At 36.2% G+C, this 26957-nt stretch overlaps 1 protein-coding gene across 1 annotated transcript; it reads left to right on the forward strand.

The window, feature by feature from the left end:
* Positions 1-236: 236 nt before the first annotated feature.
* On the forward strand, positions 237-14735 carry Pdc (phosducin). The gene is made up of 4 exons (XM_034513619.2): positions 237-363; positions 8447-8531; positions 11516-11667; positions 13806-14735. The coding sequence occupies exons 2-4, from the start codon at positions 8462-8464 to the stop codon at positions 14331-14333; spliced, it is 750 nt and encodes a 249-aa protein (XP_034369510.1). The 5' UTR covers positions 237-363; positions 8447-8461; the 3' UTR covers positions 14334-14735.
* The last annotated feature ends 12222 nt before the right edge of the window (positions 14736-26957 follow it).

The raw sequence follows: 26957 nt of genomic DNA on the forward strand, positions 1-26957 counted from the left end.
AATAATAAAAAAATGTAGTTTTGTTGGTTTTTTTAGAAAATGGCAAGAAATTTCTGAAAATAGATGCCAGGAGTTCAGAAAGACATTTTCTCAAATGACAAAGAGGTCGATAAAGACTGTAGTAAACACAGCGCTGGGAGCTCTTTGCGTGCTAGTTTGTTTTGCCCTGCTCTTAACAAATATACTGTGTTAATTCTCTTACAGCAATCCTATTACATGTTCAGAGCTATTTCTGCAAGGATCATCAATATCCAGGGATCTTAAATCTGAGCTTAAAACTGGTCCAAGTTCAAAGGAGTTCAGCGGACAGCGATTCTCACCCACTGGACATAATCTAGGACACCAGGATCAGAGACCCAAACTGTGAGTCTACAAGTAATGTTTTTGATAATATATTTTTAAAAGAAATTTGTCTTGGGGTAAAAGATTGTGATTTCAGTATTTATATGTTATTGTGTTCTTTTAAAATATTTCCAACTAACATCAAACATGCTGTAAAGACAATTACATACTCTATTGTTTTCCTCTTGAAGCCATTTATGTTGTCATCTCTGTTAATCAAAGTTCAGATTAAACAGACAAGTGTGGGTCTGATATTCTGCATACTTAATATAAATCCTCAAATAGGGAATTAATTCTGAAACTTTAAATTCTTCAGTTCTCCTTTGAGTGCAAGAAGAACTGAAGGGAAGAAAGGATGGTGCCTTTCCCTTTGTGTTTGAGAACCTGGCTCTTAGCACATTAAAAGCAGCATGTCGCTCAACACAAAAGCCTTTTCAGTAATGCTAAGGCTTGGCAGACTGTTGGATAAAACAGTCAAAAGTGTGCTTTAAGGCTTTTGGATAACAGGACACACTTCAGGCTGTTGTTTCTTTTTTTAATACTTTAAAGTGGAGATAAAAAATACCTACTTCAAATGTCTAAAACTTTAAAGAGATCTAAATGATGTTTATTTAAACAAATATCGAGAACTTGATGAGATTTGCTAAATTATGTGAAATTTTTCTTCTGATTGATTTGATTTTCCTTCTACTTAGTCCCAGTGAACATTATCATTACTAATGAATTTTACTGTTTGTGTAATGAAAATGAGTGTAGTATGTTTTTCCCATTGCTTTAAAATGAAGTTATTTATTAACTACAAACAGCTTTTAACTACAGTGCTCATTTTAAATATATAGATGCATATATATGTATATATATACCCATTATACATGATACATGAAATCACATTATTGTGTAATTTACTCCATAGATCATCTAATTTATCAAATTGAGAATTGTCAAGTTTTGACAAAATATTTTGTTTAGCGACTAGATTTTGTGTTCTAGTACTATCAAAATATCTGAAGAATAATTTATAATATTCATAACAGAATTAAACAATATATACTGGAAATAAATGAGTTTACAAATATATATATATATATATATATATATATATATATATTACTAAGAAAGATAGCTTTTATGAATTTCTTGGATGGCTGTGATACTTCTATCCTCTCCAGAACAAGAGAATGTCTAAAGATTGTAAAAGCAATGCTGGTGTTGATATCTCTTCATTAAGCACAGGAATTCCATGTTAATTCTAAAAGTTCATATATTAAACTTCTATGCTGATAATACAGGCTGACAAATATAAAATTGCTACTTTCCATGTGTTCCTGGCATCCAAGTTGTTCCAAAGTCATTCTTCTCCTTCCACCTTCCCAGGCTCATGTGTTCAAAAGGCAGCACTATTTATAGAGTAGAGAAGAGGCTAAGAACATCTTCTCCCCAGCAGCTTATGTCGAAGTTTCTGTCACAAGCTTATGTCCAAGTCTTCCATCAGTTGTCATGATGTGTCTAGATTCTGCAGGAGAAGAGTAGTACATAAGCTAAGGGCATGCTTTGTATGCAAAGAAGAGCACAGTAACAATTTCCACCACTTGCTCAGTTCAGTGTTCTAATTCATTGTCATTGTTTTAAAGACTGCCTTATATTCCACTCTTGCATATAGTAATTTGCCTTTAAAGAAAACTCTCATTATGATAACCATGAAGTGCTAAGGCTCGTGCATTGACAAATTAACAGCTAGGATAACTCATGATGGCAACAGAAATACTGGGTGTCTTTACTCTCTAAGCAAAGCCCTATTTTTTTTAATGAACTGAAATGCAGGGAGGAGTTTAGGTGGCAGCTGTGTGAGGGAGACACTGTGGCGGAAGCACAGAAAGGGAAACCAATCACTTGACAATTACCAAAATCATAAGGAGGTCAAGCCATTGGAGAATAATTATGTCACACCCCAGCTAAATCAACATTCCTATTTCCTCTTGCCATTTCATGTACATTTTATTATGCTATATCCCTCGTTCAAGATTAATCTTTTATTTTGTATGTTCTCAAATGCCTTGCAGCAAATATTGCTTATGAAATATAAATCAAAGTACTGCTATAAAGCACCCAGTCAGTAATGAAATAGGAACATATAATATAGGTAAGGGGTAAAATGTATGACATGTGTATGTATACATGCATGCATGCATAATCTTTGATAGAAAAGATAATTATATAAGCAGAACATGTATGCATTGACTCTTAAATAAAATTTAGATTTGGTTGACTAAATATATTATTAAATTTACTTATCCTTCATTTTTTATTATTCATTAGTTAACAAATTAATTTTTACCCAAAATGTATTAAGTCACCAATACTAAATACTATATGCTTTACATAATTCTTTGCATCTATTCTCCATACATTTTTTGAAGTAGATACGATTATTACTCTCAGTTTTAGGAATGAAAAACTAAAGCAACTAGAGTTTTAGTGATTTGCCCAAGGTCACATTAGCTAACGGCTGGCCGAGCTAGACTTAAATCTGTGTTCAAGTGCTAGGCACTATGTGCACTCCCATTCACAGCACCTAAATGCATGGTCCACAGAAAGTCGAGTTCTTCTTTTGAGGAAAAGATACATACAAATAAATTAGAGTGTGATTTTTAAAGATTCACAGAGATTCATAAGGCATAAAATCTCCTGTGTAATGATACTGACAAAAAGGTACAGGTTCCACTATCCCTATCTCCTCCAAGTCTGAGATCATAGCAGTGGACTGGACTGGTACACAGAGGAGAATATGGCCTTGGGCAATAATCACCTCCATCTTTCTGATTTGAAAGAAGAGTTCTGCACAAACCTAGTAATTCTCATACGACCTGACATGGTGGTGCCAAGCCTATTTCACACGCAATCAACCAGTAGCTTATTTTATTCAGAAATACAAAATGCTTTCTGTAGGAGCCCAGTATGACACCAGAGAAGGTATTTGTGGCAGGGGTTAAATATCTCAACGAACTCATTAATATTGGTGAGAACATTAGCCTGGCTTAGTTGATCAGATTAGCTCACAGTCACCTTGGAAGATCGAAGCAGACACATAGGAGATATATAACTAGAGACGGAAAAGGGGAGAACAGGAGGAGCGACAAGGGTGCTTGGATGCAATGTGACTCTCCTGGAACATAGAATGTGGCATGAAATCCAACTTTCTTACGACAGTAAAGAGAAAAGGGGAAGTTATGAATTTTATCCACCTCACACTTTTGCTAGTTTCAGCCACCTTACTAAATAACTGTTCTTCAAAGATTGGAGAGATGAATCCATGGTTAAAATGCTTGCAGCATAAATATAAAGACATGAGTTCAGATCCCTGGCACACACTTAATCAAAAGGATAGCAGTGGTGGAGGACATCTATAATGCCAGCAGTGAGGGAGGGTGGCCACAGAAAGGCCAATCACAGGGCTCCTTAAGCAAGTGAAATAAAAGAAAAACAGTCAGATGTCAACTTGTGCTTCCACATATGTAACGTATACAAGTGAGTACACTACCTTTGATGGACACACCACAAACTTGCACATAAACAAACAAATAGATGGACAGACAAACGTAGTTCTTTGGTTCTATCACAGCTAGTTAATACATTTAAATTTTTATTAATTAAATAAGTATAATAGGAATTATAGTTCAGTCAGTAGACTGCTTGCCTGCTATACAGGAAGCCCTGGTCTCAAGTTATACACCAGGTATAGTAGCACTTGCTTGTAATTACAGCAGTCAGGGGAAGATAAAAGACAAGAAGAGCAAAAGTTCAAGATAGTCCTTAGCTACAGATCAAGTTCCAGGCTAATCTGGAATGCATGAGACCCTGTCTCAAAATCAAAAAACAAGGAAGCAAGCAAGCAAACAGACAGTATTCTAACAGCCCAACATTAAAAAGAATCAGGGTCATAGATTTTTACATCTCACTAAGATGAAAAACACAGTAACTCTTTCAGACTTTCAATAAATGTTGATGAAGTCAACATTTGTTTTCTGTCTTCTTGGTCCATTTTAACATCAATTTTCAGTCACATGAAAACATTCTCACTGGCATCTAAAGACTTTTATCATTGTTATGTAAAAATCAACCATTACTCGTAATACCATTTCGAGCCAAATGTTGGTTTTGTTGTTTTGTTTTGTTTGTTTTGTTTTGTTTTGTTTTGTTTTGTTTAAGACAGAGTTTCTCTGTGTAGACCTAGCTGTCCTGGAACTCACTCTGTAGCCCAGGCTGGCTTAGAACTCAGAGATCTGCTGGCCTCTGCCTCCTGAGTACTAGGACTGACTAAAGGCATACACTACCACTGCTTGGCTCAAATGCTGACTCTTTAAATTAACAATACGTAAAATACATTTTAATTTATATAACAGTCATGTAAAACATTTATTTTCTTTTAAACACATTTTTATTATTTTTTGAGAATTTCATACATAATTACTGCATTTACATCATTTCAATCCCACCCTCTCCCCTCTCCAGCTCCTCTTATGTCTATGTCTCCCCATTCCCTCTCAGCTTCATGGGCGATCTTAAACTGTGATAGATAGACAGATGATAGATAGATGGATAGATAGATAGATAGATCATAGAGAGATACATAGAAACTACTAAATCGGATTAGTATATATCAGGGGGCTTGTTCCTGTAGAAGACTAATTTTTCTTAGCAGTCATTAACTTCCTATAGCTCTTTACCTAGGGGTAGGGCCTTATGTTATTTCCCCCTTTTACAATTGATATAGTAACTGGCATTGTCATTGTTCAGGTCTTGTTTAGAAAATATTTATTTTCTGTATATCAGGATACATTATTTTTGAATACAAATGTAACTACTTATATAGTGCTAATGTAAATTTATTAAGATAGATTATTTGAGATAACCAGCAAGTCATAGAGGAGGGGGTTAGAGGGGGGATTGTTATGAATGTAGATAAACTTATCCATAGTGAATAATATTCTGTTTATGCTGTCTTTTTTAACCTTTTTTTTTACTTTTTTTTTATTAATCATTCCATTCATTTACATCTCAAATGATATCCCACTTCCCGGTTACCCCTACACAAACCCCCATCCCACGTCTATTCTCTCTCCCCTCCCCTATGCCTCCATGAGGGTACTCCCCCACCCACCCACCCTCTTCTACCCCACCACTTCAGCATCCCCCTACGCTGGGCATCATACCTACACAGGACCAAGGGCCTCCCCTCCCATTACGGTCAGACAAGGCCATCTTCTGCTACATATGTATCTGGAGTCATGGATCCCTCCCTGTACACTCCTTGGTTGGTGGTCTAGTCTCCGGGAGCACTGGGTAGTCGGGCCAGCCTATGTTGTTCTTCCTATGGGGTTACAATCCCCCTCCACTCCTGCAGTCCTTCCACCAGCTCCCCCATTGGGTCCCCGAGCTCAGTCTGATGGTTGGCTCCAAGCATCCACATCTGTATTGGTCAGTTGCTGGCTGGACCTCCCAAGGAACAGCCACACCAGATTCCTGTCAGCAAGCGCCTCTTGACTTCCGAAATCGTGAACACTAGAAACAAACATTTTCATGTTTCAGTATTTTTCTTCTATTTTGTTTACACTTTTTTGCAGTAAACCATAGAAAATTTTAATTTTATACTCTTAACTCAAAGAAAGGCAATCCAGTTGACTTATATGTTAGCATTAATGACAACCTTACTAAAATATTTTTGTTTTTAAGCTAAACTTCCCATTCCAAAGAACTGTCTAGCACAGTCTATTCTAGGTATACACTAATTTAATCAATAGGCCTAAAAATGGATAACCTTTCTTCTCTACTAGATTGACAATTAAGCTATTGTTTTATTAAGAATAAACCAAGAAGGAAGCTATAGTTCTGTCTCTTCAACATTTGAAGTACAATTATTTTAAATATTCTTAGCTTTATACATATTTATTTAGAATTGTAGCTAGCCAGATTAATAATCTACTCTTGCAAAAGAAAAGGCTACTTAAGTTATCAATTTTTTTCTAGGACTTAAGGGACAATTGGAATAATAAACTAAGTTTCAAGTTCTTTATTCTTTGCTTTTACTTTGAAGCAAAAATAGTTCATGATCCTTTAGAAATAAAAATGGTTTTAAATAATTGTAGTCATTGCATTTCTTTTCTTAAACTAACAGTATTTACTTATTTCCCTTTCATTTTTCCTTTTTCTGTTATTCTTTTTTTATTTAATAAAAGCATTCAAATTCACTATTTTTAAATAGCTAAATAAATCCAATATTTCTAATTGCAAATGTACAGAAATTGCACTCCTCATGGAGTTTGAACACCAGCCAATTCTCTGTACATTATTACAAATTCATCATTCTTAATTATACTTATAACTATATAAATATCCTAGAATCCTAATAGCTTATTTAAAAGCTTTTTGTTGTTGTTGTTGTTGTTGTTGTTGTTGTTCAAATGGGAAACCAAGGCAGCAAAGATTTTTGCTCTCAGATGATTCTGTTAGGGATTGTAATAAAGGAAACAGAATTCCAGGATCAGCCCAAAACTTGTCACAAGTTAAGGCACAAAAAGAGTCAAGATAAGCAGTAAAGAAAGCAACTCTAATACTGAAGCATAAATCAACAAAAGCTAAGAAGGAATTACAGTCCAGACTGGAAAACATCAGTGTTTAAAACTGACGTTACAAAGAGACAAGAGAAAATGTTAAGGCACTTGGTATATCCAGTGTTACAGAGCTTCCCAATGGAAGTTTCAGAGCAATCACAACTCCATGCATCCTTTAGGGAACAAACGAGTGTTTATAAACCAAAATGTCCAGGTGATAAAAGACAAATAAGTAAGTAAATTGAATTTCACTGTGAACTAAGCATGAGGAAGTAATTGGCCATGAGGTTCCTGTAGCATTTTAACTTCTCAAAATTACAAGAGAGTGTAGCGGGATGAGAAAATTATTTGCTTATTTTCTGTTTCCCTTTGTTTGGTGGGCAATCATTACATCAAAACTCACTCTTTAGCATTGAAAGATGTTAAGTATTGATTAGCAATGCTTCTTAGGGCATCTTTTTTCAATACTAAATACGCTGTACTTTTCAAATCATAGGAAGAATCTAACTTAGTTACTTTAATAAATAGTGTGATGGTTAACAGTAGGCTCTAAAGGCCTAAAGTCTAGGTTAAAATCCTTTACTAATCTTTCATGACAAATAATCACATTTCTCAAGCTTCCACAATTTTAAGATGGAATCACTTATGTCCTACCACATTGGACTAGGAGAGCATTAATTAAATTTGTCACATAAGGTACTTGGAAAATGCAAGTCCTGTAGTAAGTGTTCATAGTAAGTGTGGTGGTTTGAATAAGAATGGCCCCCAGTGCTCATATATCAGAATGCTTAGTCATCAAGGGGGCGTGGCACTATTTGAGAAAGATTAGAACAATTAGGAGGTGTGGCCTTGTTGAAGTAGGTGTGGCTTTGCTGGAAGAAGTGTGTCACTAGGAGTGAGCTTTGAGGTTTCAAAAGCCCATGCCAGGCCAAGCTTCTTTATCTTTGTACCTATGGATCATGATGTAGCTCTCAGCTACTGTTCTAGTACCTGTCTACATGCTTCAGCCATGATGATAATGGACTAAACATCTGGAACTGTAAGCAAGCCCCCAATTAAGTGCTTTTGTTTTGTAAGTGTTGCCCTGCTCCTGCTGTTTCTTCACAGCAATAGAACACTAAGACAGTAAACATGCTACCTAATTATAGGAGATATTGGCATAGAGCCTTGTGAAATCTTTTGACAAGTAGTAATAAAAATAAGGAATGTATTAACCAGTAGTGTTCACCAAAGTACCTAAATCCAAAATGCAAACATAAACCTTTAAAAGACAAAGTACAAATTATCTAAACATCTTTAGTAGCATTTGCTAAATCAATGTCCTCTTACAATGCAGATAGAAACATTCAAAACACTCTTTCCCATAGTGAAAACATGTAATCCATAGGGGGACATCAGAGGATGATGAATACATGCACATGTATTTAAGGATGTGTATGTGCTTCCATGTGTATTCCAGAGATTATCAGTCTTACTGGTTTTTTTTCATCATACAGACTGCACCAAACCCAATGCATAAAATGGAAGAAGCCGCAAGCCAAAGCTTAGAGGAAGACTTTGAAGGACAGGCCACACACACAGGTAAGTAAAGTGCAGAGAAAACATAATTATTGAAGTAAGATCAAATCTAGACATATCTCCTATTCTTCCAGAGAATATTATTGTAATTGAAGTAATATCTTCATCTAGTCAGGAAGAATAATTTTAAAATATTTGACTAAATAAATTAGCTCAAAATGAAATGACCCAAGATCAGTTGTTAGTTCATTATAAAAGAGTTTGAAAAAAAAACACAAATTGTTGATAATTTCCTGCTATTCTGGTATCATAAGACTTCTTGATCTACAATTTAATAAGGTACAAACTACTACCTTCCTTAGTACACGCTATATAAATATATATTAGTGATCAAAAGTAAGTAATACTTAAGTTTAGCTTTTTGAATATGAAAAACAAGAGTCTAATAAAGAACGTTTGAATCAGTCTACCTCCAGAATATCCAAAACATCATTTCATCAAGGAGCTGTTCCTAACTTGTTGAATTGTATGTCGTTATTTTTATGCCACTATCAAGAGCTTAAATGTTAAGTGCTATAACTTAAGGTTTACATTCAGAAGCCTTTTGACAGCAGAGAATCTATGTCACAATTACTTCCCAAATCTGTAAGCATAGATTGGAACTTTTGAATTCAGTCATAAGTTTGAATGAATTCGCACTAGAACCAGAATAAGTATATGGAAATTTATTTAATAATAGCTATGGTAAAAAAGTATCTTTCTAAGTATGAAATAAGCAAAAAGAATTGTAAGAGAAAAGCCAGGTCAGTTTGCTGGAAGGAAACAGGGATTACAGGAGGAGGGACGGAGTGAAGGAAGTAAATGGAGGGAGAGAATGAGCAGGTGCACAGAAAGGGAAAGAAACAAAGAAAATGCCCATTGTCTGGTAAACATTATCAGGAGAAAATATTAAGGGAAAAATTTAACATACTTAGGAGAAATGTGTACCATCCAACAGACAACAAATTAATATTTTTATATATTAAGAATGTCTACAAATAATAAATCAAACAGCAACCAAATACAATAGTGGATGTACTCGTTATTTGATATGATTTTGTGTTGCTGTGATGAAATATCCAGACGTAAACAACTTAAGGAAGGAAGAGTTCATGATTGCTCCCAGTTCTAGGTACAGTCATCATGGTGGGGATGTCAAGACCAGGCACTTAAGGCAGCTGGTCCAGTGTATCCACACATAGGAGGCAGAACAAAGTGAATGGTAATGCTTACTTACCTTTCTCCAGGACCTCAGACCATGGAATGATGATGCCCATAGTTAAGGTTTGTCTTCCCACCTCAATTAACTCAACTAAATAAGCCCTTACAGACATGCTTAGAGGCTTATCTCTTATATGATTATAGATCATATCAAATTGATGATCAATACTAACTATCACAGTGGGCAAAAGATTCCCAGAGAAAAATAACCTAAAAAAGACACAGACATAACTTTGGTCAGATGCATTTTTTTTTCCCCACAGAAGTAGAAAACCTGTAAATTTAAGACATCCTCTGAATGAAGCACTGGAGGAGTACAAATCAAAGTGGTTTGACCTCTGCAAGGGCAGTTAGCACCATCACACTCAGGAAGAGGCATGTCCTTCAACCTAAGGCATTTCACTTACACTTGACAGATAAGATAAAAAAATGATTATAAGATGCCTCATTCAACATCATATGTGATAGAAAAATGAGGAAACAATACTACCTATCAACAATCACTAACTAAATTGTACAGACATTCATAATAATTTACTGTGCTCTATATTAAAAAGAAAAGGAAGAGGAAGAGATGTTGACTCTTGGGGTGAGAGGTTGTTCAGTGGTTAAGAGCACTTGCTGCTCTTCCCGAGAAAAATAGAAAAATGAAAATAAAAATGTGGTTGCCTAAATTTTAAAAAAAATCAGCTGTAGTCATTTTATTTAAATTTATACAATCTATATTATAAATGAATATACAATATGACATACAATGTGAGAGAGAAAGAATACACCCAAATGTAGAATATTGTATTAATGGGAGACAAGACTAAGCTTTAGTATGGGTAGCTCTATTAATATTGCATGCTTTGAAGAATTTAAGACTTTTGCCAAAGCATTGTTTCTCAAGAACCAAGTGTTGTAATTCCAAATATGTGATTTCAATAATTTTTCTATGTGTTATGGCAGAGCCTCATACATATAAGGAACTCACCCAACAATTGAGTGATATCCTTGGCACTCTCTTTAAATTTTTTTAAACTTTAAAACTCTATTCTTTCTGTATTTCTCAGTGATTCTTGGGCTCTCAAAAGGAACTGGTTGGTTGTGTAATAATAGGCATCACTTTAGCTTCATTAGCTGAAGTCAGTTACTGTTTTCCACAGGTTGTGTTAGGTGCCATTGTCAGTGTTGCTCCTCCAGTAACTCCAGGCTCCTTTAACGGTGTAGAGTCAATGATCATGAACTGCAAAAGCATTTTTCTTATGTATTGAGTACTGATTTTCTAAAATTCTGGTTGCTTTTATATATTCCAACTTTTAAATATTTTTACCTCTAAACTTTTGTAAGTAGTTCAAAGCACATCATTTGATTTTAACTATTACAGATGTTTCAGAAAGATTTGTACCACAGTCTTGGCCATCTAATAAAGTTAATCTTGGAGATGATTTTTATGAACTAGTCTGTAAAACAATATTTTTAGCCTAAACAAAGTGTTTGTTTCTGGTGCAGAGGATGACAAGTTTTCTCACAGCAACACTTATACAAATTTCAATTGTGAAAACAATATTTTTTAAAGATTTATTAATTATGTATATAATGTTCTGCCTGCATGTATGTCTACTTGCCAGAAGAGGGCACCAGAACTCATTAAAGAAGGTTATGAACCACCATGTGGTTGCTGGAAATTAAACTCAGGACCTCTGGAAGAACAGCCAGTACTCTTAACCTCTAAATCATCTCTCCCACTCATGTAAGCAGTATTTTTGAGAATAATGAGAAAAATGTTTTAAAATGTATTTCAGGACCCAAAGGAGTAATACATGATTGGAGAAAGTTTAAATTGGAAAGTGAAGATGGTGATTCAATCCCACCCAGCAAGAAAGAGATCCTCAGACAAATGTCCTCTCCTCAGAATAGAGATGACAAAGACTCAAAAGAAAGAATGAGCAGAAAGGTAAGAGGAGAAAAGACAGGTTATATGCTCTGCATTTCTTAGTCTAAGTGGCTCAAGAGAATCACTTTAGAGTAATACAAAGTGAATACTGTAAACAACAAGGTATTCTATACTAAGAAACACATGTGGGAATCAAAAGAATGGGTTATGAATATATGAACTGTTCTAGAGGAAGTTTAGAAAAATGAGAAAACAAAATATAGAATTTAAAAATATATAGAGAGATAATTTTAAATTATATGAACTATTCCATTCTTTAGGGCAACAAAAGACACAGTTGTGTGCTTTTGTTCCTGCATGATTATAGGCACGTGAATCTGTATGCAGAGAAGTAGAGAGACATTCACTGGATTGAGAATATTCATAGTCTAGAAGAATAGGATTGCCGGGAAAGAGAAGGAAGGAGATAAGCAGAAGCTCAATGCTAAAAAAGACAGCATTGCAAGAGTCTTAGTTATGCATGTGTGTGTCTGTGTCATAAAGAGATAGAGTCAAAGATGACCTCTAAAATGTTGATGAAGAGTATTTGAATAGTAAATTGGTAGAATATTGGTATTTTATATCCTTTAAAAATTTTAGTTCATTTCTAAATCTCCAAAAATAGCATATAAATATGTCATATTTGTATATCAAGATTAATGATGATAATAAAGAAAGAAATTAAGAGATTTTCATTTTTGGGAGATCATTCCAGTAGATTATTTATCACTGAATCAGTTTATATGGGAGTTTACTGAGTTAAAAGACTATGAACAGAAATGTGCCCAGGCCCATGGCTTCAGATCATGGTAGTGATCTTTAGTTTAACGATGTGAAACAAGGAAGACAGAAGTTGGTTCTTTCTCTGAGTAATCATGCAGTGTGGATGAGACAATCACATTTTCCAAATGGAAGATTGTAAGCATGTCTTCATTTGTTTTACAGATTATAAAGGGAAAATAAATTCTAAAAGTGTTTTAAAACAAAAATAGTATTAAATCTAAATTGTTAGTATTAAAGATTTTGTGCTGGAAGCTTCAGAAATGTGTCTGTATGCCTAAGTATCTCTGCCTCCATGTATTAACAGAACAACTTCTAACAGGAATGCTCAACTGTATCTCCAAATCAATATTCATGAGGCTTGGTTGCTTGAACTAGCAGAACCAAGATAGTAGCTTATGAATTATGCAAAACATTTAATAATTTTAGGACTACAAGAATGAAATTGAGATTATAATATTAACATAGAGAAACTATTAGAATAGGAAAGAGACCTAGATATGGTGGTGCATGGTGGCACTTGGGTGGTTGACATGGGAGAACCTTGAGTTCAAGGCTAGCCTGGGCTATAGAGCAAGACCATATCAAAAGAAAGAGAAATGAAACACAAAGGTAGAAAGTGGGGAGGGTAGATTGCCAGGGAAAAAGAATTGGGAATATTAGGAAAACATACAAGAGGCAGAAACAAATCATATAAAAGTCAGCAGATGTAGTTCAAGGGTTACGTGATGAAGAGGATGCTACAGGTGACTACGGTCCTTAGGCTCCCCAGATGCCAGCTTCCAAGTTTCTCGGCCACTCCACACCTTTCAGCAAGCCATATGACACTAGACTGCATCATTCCTTTATGTCTATTTTTTTCTTGGTTGAGAATTAAGAGGTGATTAACTATATTAATCAACTATATTAATAATGGAGTCCACATTGTGAAAGGGTATTAAGATAATTTGATGTTCTAACCACAATAAAATGTAGCCCAGTGGTAAAGAATAACCTGGAGGGCTTGTTAAAACACAGACAATTCAGCCTCACCCTTTCAGCTTCTGAGTCAGCAGATCTAGGTAGTGCCTATAATCAGAAAAAAAAAAACTGCTGACACGGAACATTAATTAATTAATTAGTTAATTGAATATATAATATAAGCTCCAATGGTACTTATTTCAATGAAAATAAAAACAAATAAAATGTAGAGTAAGGGTCCTGGAAGTAGCCTTTGAGCCAGTGCTTAAATGAAAAGGCTATGTTAAAGCAGGTAAGGCGTGGTCTAAGAAGAAAGGTCAACAAGTAAAAGCTTCTAGACTTGAGAATGAGTTTGATGCATCTAAAGATGAAGCATTCCTCATTGAATCATCTCTGTTATTTCTTTCATGTGTTCTCAGATGAGTATTCAAGAATATGAACTAATTCATAAAGACAAAGAAGATGAGAGTTGCCTTCGCAAATACCGTAGACAGTGCATGCAGGATATGCATCAGAAGCTGAGTTTTGGGCCTAGGTATGGGTTTGTGTATGAGCTGGAAACAGGGGAGCAATTCCTGGAAACCATCGAGAAGGAGCAGAAGGTCACCACGATCGTGGTTAACATTTACGAGGATGGTGTCAGAGGCTGTGATGCACTCAACAGCAGCTTAGCCTGCCTCGCAGCAGAGTACCCAATGGTCAAGTTCTGTAAAATAAGAGCTTGTAATACTGGAGCTGGGGAGCGCTTTTCCTCAGACGTACTCCCTACCTTGCTCGTATACAAAGGTGGGGAACTCATCAGCAATTTTATTAGTGTTGCTGAACAATTTGCCGAAGAATTTTTTGCTGCAGATGTGGAGTCTTTCCTAAATGAATATGGATTACTACCAGAAAGAGAGATACATGACCTAGAGCAGACCAACATGGAAGAGGAAGACATGGAATAAGCATTCACGATGTCAGTACCTCGTGTCTATCCTTTACACAGTGAACACTGATAATTTTGGGGGGTAGTATCTATATTCCTTTAGCAAACACTAAATATGATCATGGCTATTCCAATTTGGGGGGAAAGACACTAAAATTATGTAAATAATATTTTTAGTACTAATTATTAAGATTGAGATAATACTTTACTGCAAAAATATTGTGGTTCTTAGGAAATAACTAGTAAATAGAGGAGGTGGGTAATGTCAATGTTAGGTCATTGTAAAAATCCCTTTCAAGTCCTGTGTTAGCTTTTTACTCCTCATTTTTTTTCCCTTGGCATTTTTATTTGGGCTTTTGAAGCTGAATATTACTCATAAATTGGTTTGTACAATAAGAATAAAATCCTATGAAGAAACAAATTGTCTGAAGTCTACAGTGAGTTGAGTACTTAAAAACTTCATAAAGCTCAAAAAATTGAAATGGTTTTATTTATTAGTCTCCAATAACCACAAATTTGCATCTGAAAAGGTTTGTTTTCATTTTTAAAGATATATTTATTTATTATATGTATATGAGTACACCATCACTATCTTCAGACCCACCAGAAGAGGGCATTGGATCCCGTTACAGATGGTTGTAAGCCACCATGTGATTGCTGGGAATTGAACTCAGGACCTCTGGAAGAGCAGGCAGTGCTCTTAACTGCTGAGCCATCTCTCCAGCTATTGTTTTTTATTTTTAAAACAATACAAAAACTGCAGAGAACAAAAGTAAGATTTTTAGCTTTCACTTTTCTTGAAAATATTCGGAAGTTTGTCCAAACAAACAAGAAAAAGAAAAAGGAAAGAAAGAAAAAGAAAAAAGCTGGGCAGTGATGGTGCATGCCTTCTTTAATCCCAGCACTTTGGAGATAGAGGTAGATGGATCTCTATGAATTTGAGGCCAGTCTGATCTAGCAAATGAGTTCTAGGGACAGCCAGGGCTACACAAGGAAACCTTGTCTCAAAAAACCAAACTAAAACAAAACAAAATTTTGGAACTTTGTCTTCCCTCACACAGACATGAAAGTGCAAAATAAAATACATTAATGTATAAATGCATAAGTTAGCTGGAGAGTAAGAGGAACGGTGTCTAACTCAGAGTACAAAGATAATGGTGAGTGAGGGCTAAAGCAACATGGTGAGCAATGGAAGAAACAGTGCTTGGTACACATCCAGACACAGACTCCTCGTGAGATGTTTGGAGCACATGAACGCTTGGCAGCCCATGGGTTAAACAGGCAAATATTCGAAGCTTTGGTCTCCAGCCTTTTAAGGAACTAGCTTACAGCTTTTCTTGTCCCTTAAATGTTTTCACCTTCATCCAGGACTCGAATCATTTCTCAGATCTTATCTGATGAGAACTACTTCATCTTTCAACCATCTGAACTGATATGACAACCACACATAAATATGGTCTACTTATGTTATGGAAGAAGGATTCACACAGGTGTCTTCAGCTAGCGGGTCCAGCTATGCAGTACCTGCACTCATTCCCACAGGCACCAGAAGTTCTCTCCTGTGGTTATGCCTCTCTCCTCTGCACTCTCTGCCTCTTTCTCTATGTATTATTAATATTGGCTTTAAAATATTTATATATTACCCACTATCTAAAGTATGGTCATCTACAATTTAAAGTTTTAACCTACTACCCATATCTCTGGTTTTCTTTAAAGTCACAACTCTTAAAGGAGGTATCTAAAACAGCCTACAATTCCTGTTCCTTATTTTTTTACATCATATTGGTGGGACTCTGTGAAGGAATTAAGTACAGACAAAATCTCTTATCAAGTTTATTGGACAACCTTTAGTCCATATTTTATTCAAATTTGCCATAAATATTAAATTGATATGTAAGAGGGAACTACTCTCTTCCCTTTGAGTTACTTCCTCTGGCTTCTGACAACATACTGATATGCCCTTCCTATCCAACTGTCACTTCCTTCAAAGTCCTTCATTGACTTCTCTAAGTACGCAGTCTAGGTCATCTCTTTCAGTCAACTCTCGAATTGACATCTCCACCTTCCTCTACTTGAGTCTTTCTTTAGACTCTACCTTCTTCTATATCAAGTAGAGGAAGAAAAAAAAAAAAGCAAACAAAGTATAGGAAAGGAAAAGAAGGCAGAAAGTCTGCCACTGGCATATGTACTCTGTTCATAAATCTAAAATCCTGAATATTGATTCCTCATTATACATTTAGGGAAAGCATTTTAAACACCATATGGCCTGCTTTTAGGTTTCTAAGCAATAGAAATATCACATGGAAGAACGAGAGGCCATGTATGATGTTTACATATAATCAAGGAGCTTTTAAAAACAGGTCAACATATCTTTTTATCAAGTAGAGGCTGAAAATGTATTCATCTCTTATAGAATTCTCTACTAAGAAAGTACTGGTCTTACAAATGTAGCAAAACAAGTCAGATGTGGTGGCATGGCCTGCACTCAGGAAGCCGAGGCAAGAAGTGGGTTGGGAGTTCAATGACAGTGTTGGCTACAAAACAAAAACAAGAGCAAAATAAAAACATGGAAAAAAAGCCAAGGATCTTCACATGAGGTATTTATATATCTAAAAGCTCAACAGAATAGCTATAGATTGGCATTAATTCCATGGACTGGAAGGAAACCCTTAAAGGATGGTAGTGAAATGGTGAAGAAGGACGGTCGAATACCCCCAAAATACAACAATAGTTTAAGAACGAGATGTAGGGTCAGTTATTAGGGATTCAATTATTCATTTATTCATTTTTATACAATTATTAGCTACTTAGTTATTCATTCTCAGTGGCAGAATGAAGCAGGGTAGCAGCCCAGAGGAAGAAAAGAAAGGCTAACCATTGAAAGAAAACATCCATCTATGGTAAAGATAGATAGATAGATAGATAGATAGATAGATAGATAGATAGATAGATAGATAGAGATAGATTAAAATTACTGTTTTGAAACATTCCTATCCAAAGAAAGCTCCTCTCCTATAAGAAACAAACCACCATCTTTTCATTTTGAATAAACAGCTTTCAACCTTAAGCCAGACTAAGCCCAGGAATGTATTTAACCCATCATTGTCAAAACAAAAGTAACTAGGTGGTACCAACTCAGAGAGCTAGTGATGACAGCAACCATTCTCAGCATAAGCACTATGTGACTAATGGGTGCCAGGGCAAGCTTTGATCATAGAATACTCATCAGGAGAGTCACACAGAAGACAGGATTTGACTAGAACGCCTGAAGTCTGCTGTTGCAAAAATGCTGCTTTACAAACGCCTTCATGTAAACACTTAATCTGTTGATTAATTCCATAGAAGAGATCATTTAAAAATACATTTATTAATTCTTTGAGAATTTCAACCATGTATTTTGATCATATTCACCCCTAACTCCACCCTTAACTTCTCCCAGATCCACCCCAGAGATCATTTTTTATTTACCAAACAGTTTCAAGTTAAAAGCTTAAAATGTTACACCAAGTCACATGTTTACTCAAATAATTGTAATAGACCTGAAGGATAACTTCTTTGTTATCTAATGCTAGAAAATTTTGTAAGGAATAGTACATATGAATTATAAATTGAAAAGCTAATTTATTAATTTGTTTGGAAAACATTACTAATAATCTGCAATGTCTATGCAGAGTTCTAGAGAGCAAGAAACGTAAGGTAAAGAAAACAAGCCTTTATACAAGAGACAGGATAACTGCTTACACCTTTGTATCTCCATGTCTCTATTGTGATGCTGGTGACTCTAATGGGCACCAGTAGCAAACTTCTTAATCTGAATCCATTCCTTCATCTTGTGAATTTGTGCATACTAATTAATTTCTCTGCACCTTTTAAAAACCTGTCAAACATAGATAATGACTTCACTTCATCACAAAGTTACTTTGAGATAAAAAGGTGTAAATCATGTAAGTTAATTAGAAGACTGCCTAATGTGCAGATACTACTTAAATGTTCCTTGTCATTATTAATAGATGTACAGCAAGTAAAATGATTCATATACTCCATGGATTTAAAGGCATAAATTGTGCTTATATACATCGAAGCTAATTCATGAAGATGTCGGGTGCAATGCATCATTAGCAAACACAGTACTCACATCCTTCTAGAAATGAACTTACTTATATACAATATATAAATCAAAAGAGAAAAGTCCTTTAAAAATGCCAGAGTAGTGAAAAGCAGGTAAGTAACTCTAACAAAATGGCCCAACCACTGTACACATTGGATTCTACAGCTCATCTTCCCTACTTTGGGACACACTGAATGCTGATGACTATTCTCAAACCGAAATTCTTTCTTTACCTGGTGTGCATGGACAACACTTCCCCAGTCTTATCTTATCTCCCCTTTCTTCCTTGATAGGCTTCTTCCTATCAAGGCCTTTCTTTCCCCATTGTCTCTTTGGATTCCAGTATTTATCCTGATGGCTGCTCCTATGTCAAGATTTCTGAAATTCACTATTATTGGCATTTCTGTGAAGGTTGGTTCTGCAGACTAAAAGACAGCAGCATCCCTGACCTTTCTCAAATAAATGCTAGTAACATCCCTCCTCTAGTTGCAACAACAAAAAACTTTGTCAAGTGCTCTCTAGAAGGCAAAAATCATGCCCAGTTGAAAATTACTTACCATGACATATAAAACATATCTTCTGCCTCCTGCTTTCTATATTGGTAGAGATTTAACACACCATAATTTGTCATTATTACGATCATTTCCTAAATGCACTTCACAACTACCAATCATCAAGTTGGTGCCAGACTGTTCCACAAAAGGATTAGGTGGCTGAGAAAATCCCAAGGCTGCTGGGCCATGCCGATAAAAGTTTTCTCAGGATATCTGTGCAACAGAGGTGCTTTAAATTATATTCTGAAACATATTGAAATATAAATATTTTCTTGATGACCTATAAATTCTGAAAGTAAAGTAGCTATGTACAGTATACCCTTTCATTAATGAAATAGTAGGGGTTTTTTAAATGCAAACTCAACAGCAACATTTCTCAAGGTAATTTTTATGGTTGTCATCTTTAACTAAATGTTTAAAACTTGAAGCAAATATTAGAGGCACATTGGGGCTGGAGGAAGCATTAAGATAACTCTGAGTTTTTATTCTCTTGCCATGGAAGATACCTAATGATCTGATTGTGGTCCTCAGAATCCACCTTTAAAAGTCTACACTTATATATAATCCGAGAAAGCATATGGTGAGACAAAAGGTAGGGGAGAGACTGTAAAAGGGTTGGGTAGTTGAAGTAGGGGGAGTATGAGGTCAAGACTAGCCTGAGCTATATAGAACTACTATGTTTTAAACAACAAAAAAAAAACCCTAGATTTGTTATTTTTATAACACTGAACTTGAAAAAAGCTTGAAATAATCAAATTTTAATGTATATAAAACAGTTGTATAGACAAATGCAGTAATCATTTTAGTTTTCAAGATCTCTCCTATTTCAGTAACTCTTGATTCTTTAAAGAAGAAAAATCTGAACTTAAGAATAGATACATTTGTCACAAGAAATTCTTTGCCCTGTTATGAAAATAGAACATTTTGTGAGAAGTAAGATATTAAATTCCTGAAACACAATAACCAACTACTATGTACATTCATGATTGCTAAGAAAGTCATATAAAGTTTAGTACCATCCATGCTGTGGAATCCTAGTAGCTTTGGAGGCCCCAGATAGCAAAGTCAGTTTCACATTATGTTATCACAGAAAGATGCTCCTGAACACACTATGTAATAATTCTCCAAAAACATATCAAAACTCATATCCGGCATTAGTTACTTTACTATTGCAGTGATAAAACACTGAGACCAAGGCAACCTATAGGGGAGTTTATTTGCGCTTACAGTTCCAGAGGGATCAGAATCTGATGGCAGAGCAGAAGAATGTCAGTGGAGGCTAGATACTGAGTATTTACATCTTAATCTACAAGTAAGAAGTGGAGAGATTAAACTGGCAATGAAGGAGGCTTTGAAACATCAACTTTCTTCAGTGGCATGCTTCAAAGCTCCATCAAGACCACACCTCCTAAACCTACCTAAATCATACCATCAATCAGAGACCAAGTGTTCAAATATCCACGAACAACACACTCATACAAATCATCAGCTATTCTAAGTTGAAAATGCACTTAGTACACCTAACCTAATAAAAACTGCAGCTTAGGAATACAGTGTAATGTAGAATGTTTTCGTTCAGTCCTGACAATATGTGGCTGAATGAAAGTACACCTGATATTCCAAGGGAGTATGATGTTGCATAGTGCTAAGCCAAGATTGGAACAATCAAAACCAAAAATTTAAGGTATGGTTTCTAGTGAATATGTGTTACTTCTACACCACTATAACCCAAAATGTAAAATGCAATATATGTCAAAATATCAGTAATTAGGAATACTGTACATAGCATCACAACCATCATTGTATGTAAAGACTTGCAAGAACATATGAGGTAGAATGCTGTTTATAATATATACTGCTCAAGAATGAAGACAATGAAGAGTTAGATGTTAGCTGGCTTTTTTCAAATTCATATGCTAATAAGATATAAAGCTTAACCGTAACCTTGGATTTATCAATATTAGCTCCAATACTAATTCCATTAGGTAATACTGTTTACCTGAAAGTTAACAACACAAACAATACGTTACCAAATTCAGGTTTTTCTATGATCTGTCTTAATATAGTTTGGGTTTATGTGTCAGTTCTGAGAAAAATAGAAGAGGGAGACTGGATGAAGAAGAGAAAGCAAAGTTACCTGGAATCTGGAGAAAGCTTCAGTCCAGAAATCTAATAACTAGATTTTTTTCATTATTCTAGCAATAGTATTAAGGAAAAAATTTTTATGAATACTTGAGACTCATGGCTGAACAAACTGTAAAAGTTGGTGGGAGGAGAGGAGGAGAGGAGAGAGGAGAAGAACTGGGAAGCTGGAGGTAGAAGGAAAAACGCAGGGTCTGGAAAACCCTCAAGTTATAAGGGTCTCATAACTGGGGAATAGAGTAGTGAAGTGGTGAATCTGCCCAATCTAGGCTTGCAGAATATATTCATAATTATTGAGTTGTGTTTTCATTGACTAGTCCTATTTGGGTTGGAGATTTACCGCAACATTTTCTTACAAAGTATGGCAAAACAAACAAACAAAAGACCCAAATAGATTAATGTGTTTAGTGAAAGAAATTTCAAGGCAGGACAGCATCCAGGATGAGGCATGATTATTGATCACCACTCTTATCTGTGTGAAAAAGATCAACAAGTACTGTAAAATATTTAAAATGCAGTTTTTCTAAGAAAGGGACTTAGGCAAATTTAAAGTTGCAGCCAAGGGATGTGCTGAAAAGAAACTGGATTTTTCTTTTTTTTTTTTTTTTAATAGAAACCTCCTGCTATGCAGAGGCATAGGAAAGGTACCTGGAGGGTAGGATTCCACCCATCAAAGGCTCCAACTTGTGAAACTCATTTGAAAGAAAAGAGCCTGAACTCAGAACACCAAAGGGTTCTTACTCTTAGAAAACTACTGCCTAGCAAGTGTTTCCCCAGGGTCAGCACATAAGGGCTGCTACAGCTGTGGTCCAAGTGAGCCACAGTGTCTCTCGAGCTGGCAGCAGAACTTTACAGTGTTATCTGCATGGTACTGGTTTCGTAAGCATGAAAAATGCTACGTTAGTGTGACTCCACAGTTCCAGAAAGCCTATGAGGTCAAGCTACACAGTGACAGGGCAAGATATAATTCAAGAGTCCCTGAGGGAGAAGACAAACATAAGTTGGCAAGAAGGTCCCAGGATGTTTGAGAGACCAGACCCGTGAATATCCACCACAGAAATCTGCATACATGGAAAAGAACCAGGTCAAGAAAGAATCATGTGTTATGTGTTGAGGCCCGAGCTGGCCCACTTTGGGCAGTCAAAAATGTTGGGGCCTAAGCTGGAGTCCCTGTTCGGGCGCCAAAAATGTTGAGGCCCTCTCCACTCCACGCTTGGCAGCCACTGATTCCCGGCCCAAGCTGCTCCGGTCCATGGGTCAGGGTTCAGCAAGAGAGAGAGTGGGGATGGACTCAAAGAATGGAGACCAGAGTGTGTTTCAATCCCGTTTATTCTTCAGTCTCTCTTTCTAGTCCAAGTCCCAAGTCTTGAGTTCCTAGTTCCTAGTTCCTAGTTATACTCCTCCTAGTTCCTAGTTGTACTCAATCTAGTTCCTAGTTGTGCTCAATCCTGTTCTCTTCCAAGTGTCTAATGTCTACTCCTACTCCTAGTGTCTGAATCCCTGTCACTCCAAATTGTTCTCTCCAAAATTGTTCTCTCTAAAGTATCTGATTCTCTGATCTCTCTTCTGTCTGCCTCTCACCTTTATATGTCTCACTTCTAAGCCATGCCTTTTGGTCACGCCTTTAAGTCATGCCCTTAGGTCTTGTCTCTAAATCTGATCTCTAAGTCACACCTTTAAGTCACACACCTTTAATCTCACACACCCAAGGAAAGTCCTGGGTATCTAAAGCAAGATGTTATCAGAGTGTGCTCGGCTGTTGTAGGCTATTGTAATCCAAGTCTCATGTCAGGGTATATGGCTCAAGATGGCTGCAAAGCTGATAGCCGCTTTCTGCTAAAAGTTGGCTCCCAACAGTTATGGAGGGGGCAGAGGTGGGGTGGGGAAGCAGGGGCTACCTAAGCCTTTTGGAGCTAATATGATGTCATCTGTAGTAAAAAATAGAGCTAGATGATTTGATATTTCTTCTGGATCTCTGTCCTGCTTTGGCCCAATCTTTTTACTCTACTTCTCTTATTTGGAACAAAAATGTTTACTTTGGCCATTTTATGTTGGAAGAGTGTAGTCTGTTCTTTGATTTCACAGGGGCTCACAGGTAAGAGTTTGGTTTGGTTCTCAGAAGAGACTTTGGGCATCTAAATAGTGTCTATCTTATTCATTAAAGGGACTTGAAAAGTTGAGATGAATACATTTCACAACAAGATAACAATGAACTACTGGGAGCTATAGGTAGAACATTATAGTTTGAATGTGAAATGTCTCCCCCCCCTGCTCATGTTTGAACACTTGGTCCCAGGCTGGTGGTACTATCGGAGTGTAGAGCCTTTTAGGAGGTGGGTTCATGCTGAAGGTACTTGGAGGTAGGCTTTATGACTTTATAGCTTGACCAATGTCCTATCCATGCTGCTCTATTACTGAGATGCAATGAGATTAGCTGACTTCTGCTATGTCATTCATGCCAGAGAAGAGAGGTTAAACCCTTATTAAAAATAGGTTACAAAAAAATTTATGCCTACACCTTTCCCCTTTTTTTTATTAGCTTCACTGGAATTAGACTCATCATTTTTGCCCTAAAATTCCAAACACATGTTAGTTTTTAAATTATTTATTAAACAAGGCTCCCAAAAACTGCTATATATATTGTCATTGATTTAGCTACAGTGGATTTATAGTATATCAACTAACATTTTAAATACCATTCTTAATTTCTACATTTGAATCCTAGAAGACACTCTTGAGGGAAAGCATGTAATTTCATTCATTTACAATAAATAACCTCAGAGGTATATTTGCCATCTGGCAATCCCACTGTTTGTTTGGTTATCCTGGTGATCCATTCTTTGCAACAAGTTTTGCAAATGTCCTTTTTTTTCATTCTCAGATGCCTTTGCCAACTTCATAGAAATCTGAAGGTATCAGATGATATCACCTTCAACATGTGTCATCACCAAGCCTAACGGCCCATAAACATCAGCATCAACTTTCTCCCTCCTCTGAACTACTGTGTCCGAAGCAGCTTTTCTTCTTTTAAAGCCAATATTTATTCTTTTTCAAGTCACCCTTCCTCACTTTCTGAGGAAGCTTAGATGCATGTTTTCTTGGCTTGACAGTTATCCCTTCTTGATTCCACATTCTCAATTATTCCTTTTCATCAGTGCCTTCTCCTTAATATATAGTCCATGAAATTTTCTAGTTATTAGCTATTTGTAGTTATTATTATTAGCTATTTAACAATAGCATGCCTTTTCAACAGTACTAACTTGAAAGAACGGAAAAATGTTATTTAAAAATCCATATTGGCGGGGTCCCTATTGGAGGAGTTAGAGAAAGGACTGAAGGAGCTGAAGGGGTTTGCAACCTCATAGGAAGAACAACAATATCAACCAACAAGACCCCCCAGAGCTCCCAGGGACTAAACTACCAACCAAAGAGTACACATGGAGGGACCCATGTCTCCAGCCACATATGTAGCAGAGGATGGCCTTGTCGGGTATCAATGGGAAAAGAGGCCCTTGGTCCTACTTGGGTTTAATGCCCCAGTATAGGGGAATGCCAGGGTGGGGAGGCAGGAGTGGGTGGGTGGGGGAAAACCCTCATAGAAGCAGGGGGAGAGGGGATGGAATAAGGGGTTCCCAGGGGAGACCAGGAAAGGAGATAACACTTGAAATGTAAATAAAGAAAATATCCAACTTAAAAAAAATCCATGTTGGACTGAAGAGATGGCTCAGTGGTTAATAGCCTGACTGCTCTTCCAGAGGTCCTGAGTTCAATTCCCAGCAACTACATGGTAGCTCACAACCATCTATAATGTGATCCAATACCCTCTTCTGGTGTGTTTGGAAATAGCTACAGTGTACTCATATACATTAAATAAATAATATTTTTTTAAAAAATCTATGTGATTTCTACTTAGACAAAGGCAACCTAGCATCTCAGCTAATTGATATTCTATAAGCTTATCATGGGGTTAGGCATCTGGTATACCTACAACCAGATTAGATATGACTAAAATAGAATCTGAGACCTGATTAAATTCTTTTCATCTTGATTATCAAGTTATTTTCTCAATTCCATAAACAAAATATCTTAATGAACTGAACTAAATGATCTTTTCTAAAATGTCATGTCTTAATTTAGAATTTTTAAATAGGTCTCTATGAGGATCATAATTTCAGAAGTTCCACAGCACAATATAAACATCTAGCTTCATCTGATGATGCTAAGTATTTAAATCATTTAAAAACATTTTTACAAAGATGAAAATCAGGAGTAATCTATTTCTGATCACTGAGACAAAAATAAATTACTTGTCTTAGACTTTGTATTGCTGAGATTTAAAAAACAAACAAGCAAAAACACTGCAACAAAAAGCAATTTGGAGAGGAAATGGTTTGTTTTATCTTGTAGCGTATAGTCCATAATCTAGGAGAGTTGGGGCAGAAACTCAATGCAGAAACCTGAAGACAGAAACTGATGCTGAAGCCATACAAGAATACTGCTTACTGGCCTGCTCAAGATGCTTTCTCTTTTTTTCTTATTGGATATTTTATATATTTACATTTCAGATGTAATCCCATTTCCCCATTTCCCCTCCCTAGAACCCCCCATCCCATCCCCTCTCCTTCTTTTTGCTTTATTCCATTTTAATTACATGCATGTATTAAGGTCAGTTCTAGGTTGAGGGACTAGAAATACAATAGATGCAAATAGTCAAGGAACAAACAGGACAATAAAGACAAAGAGTCAAAGAACAAGCAAGGCAATAAAAAAAAAAAATTCTGGTGATCACTGTTTCTAAGGGCTTATCAGGCTGACCAAAATATCTGAGCCAACTTCCCTGTCCTCGCCCAAAGTCATTTTCATGTCTGAAGCCTACTTCCTTGTTCCAGCCTAAAATTTAGATTCCTGACTGAAAATACTTCTTTGTTCTAGCCTAATGTCAGAATCCTACCTGAAGCCTACTTACTTGTCCTTGGCCAATGTCATAGTCCTGCCAAGCAGCCCATTTCCCTGTCCTTGGCCCATGTCAGATTCTTGCCAAGCAGCTTCAAAGGCTCTCTGCCTTTCCCCCTTTTTTATTTCATTAACAAGACTGAGCCTGTCTTAGGTCATTCTGACAAGAATGCCTTCCTTACCCATCATTGAATATACATTATCAAAAGCAATGCACTTATGTCTTAGGTTTGTAAGGCTCTGTGCAGAATCTTACCCATCGTTGGCTTGCCAGCCTGATAGTTTAATAACTCTGTCTGGGGGTCCATTTTCGGGTTCAAGTCATGTACTTTGGCTGCCAACATGTTGATGTTGTTAAAAACCAGCTTTAACACAATGGGCAGGAATAAAAGTATTCTCAGGACAAAAAGGGCTAGCATGATCAAGCTATATATGCCATTCTTGAAGGTTGACCAAGCCGGGCAGTGGTGGTGCATGCCTTTAATCCCAGCACTTGGGAGGCAGAGGCAGGTGGATTTGTAGACAAGGCCAGCCTGGTCTACAGAGTGAGTTCCAGGACAGCCAGGGCTATACAGGGAAACCCTGTCTCAAAAAAACAAAAAAAAAAAAAACAAAAAAAAAAAAAAAAAAAAAAAAAACAAACAAAAACAAAACAAAACAAAAAAAAACAAAACAAAACAAAAAAAACAAAACAAAAACAAACAAAAAAAAAGAATGTTGACCAAAATAGAAATACTGACCTCAGACCATGCGTAATTTTATCAGCAGTATTTACAGCATCACCGCTCAACAGAGCAGCACTCTTTAAATTCATAAGCTCACTAAGTAACGTTAAAACATCCAGAGAGGTGTTAGAATTATGCCAAATACTCTGCAAGTGTCTTTA

Source organism: Arvicanthis niloticus, chromosome 10 (genome assembly GCF_011762505.2).
Source record: "Arvicanthis niloticus isolate mArvNil1 chromosome 10, mArvNil1.pat.X, whole genome shotgun sequence".
In the NCBI taxonomy this organism is placed as follows: Eukaryota; Metazoa; Chordata; class Mammalia; order Rodentia; family Muridae; genus Arvicanthis; species Arvicanthis niloticus.

What these genes read in the sequence shown, in the direction of transcription:
- Pdc (XM_034513619.2), top strand. Translation starts at nt 8,462, where the DNA reads ATGCATAAAATGGAAGAAGCCGCAAGCCAAAGCTTAGAGGAAGACTTT. An exon ending in AGGACAGGCCACACACACAG is followed by an intron (nt 8,532 to 11,515) that starts GTAAGTAAAGTG and finishes AATGTATTTCAG; the next exon opens with GACCCAAAGGAGTAATACAT. An exon ending in AAGAAAGAATGAGCAGAAAG is followed by an intron (nt 11,668 to 13,805) that starts GTAAGAGGAGAA and finishes ATGTGTTCTCAG; the next exon opens with ATGAGTATTCAAGAATATGA.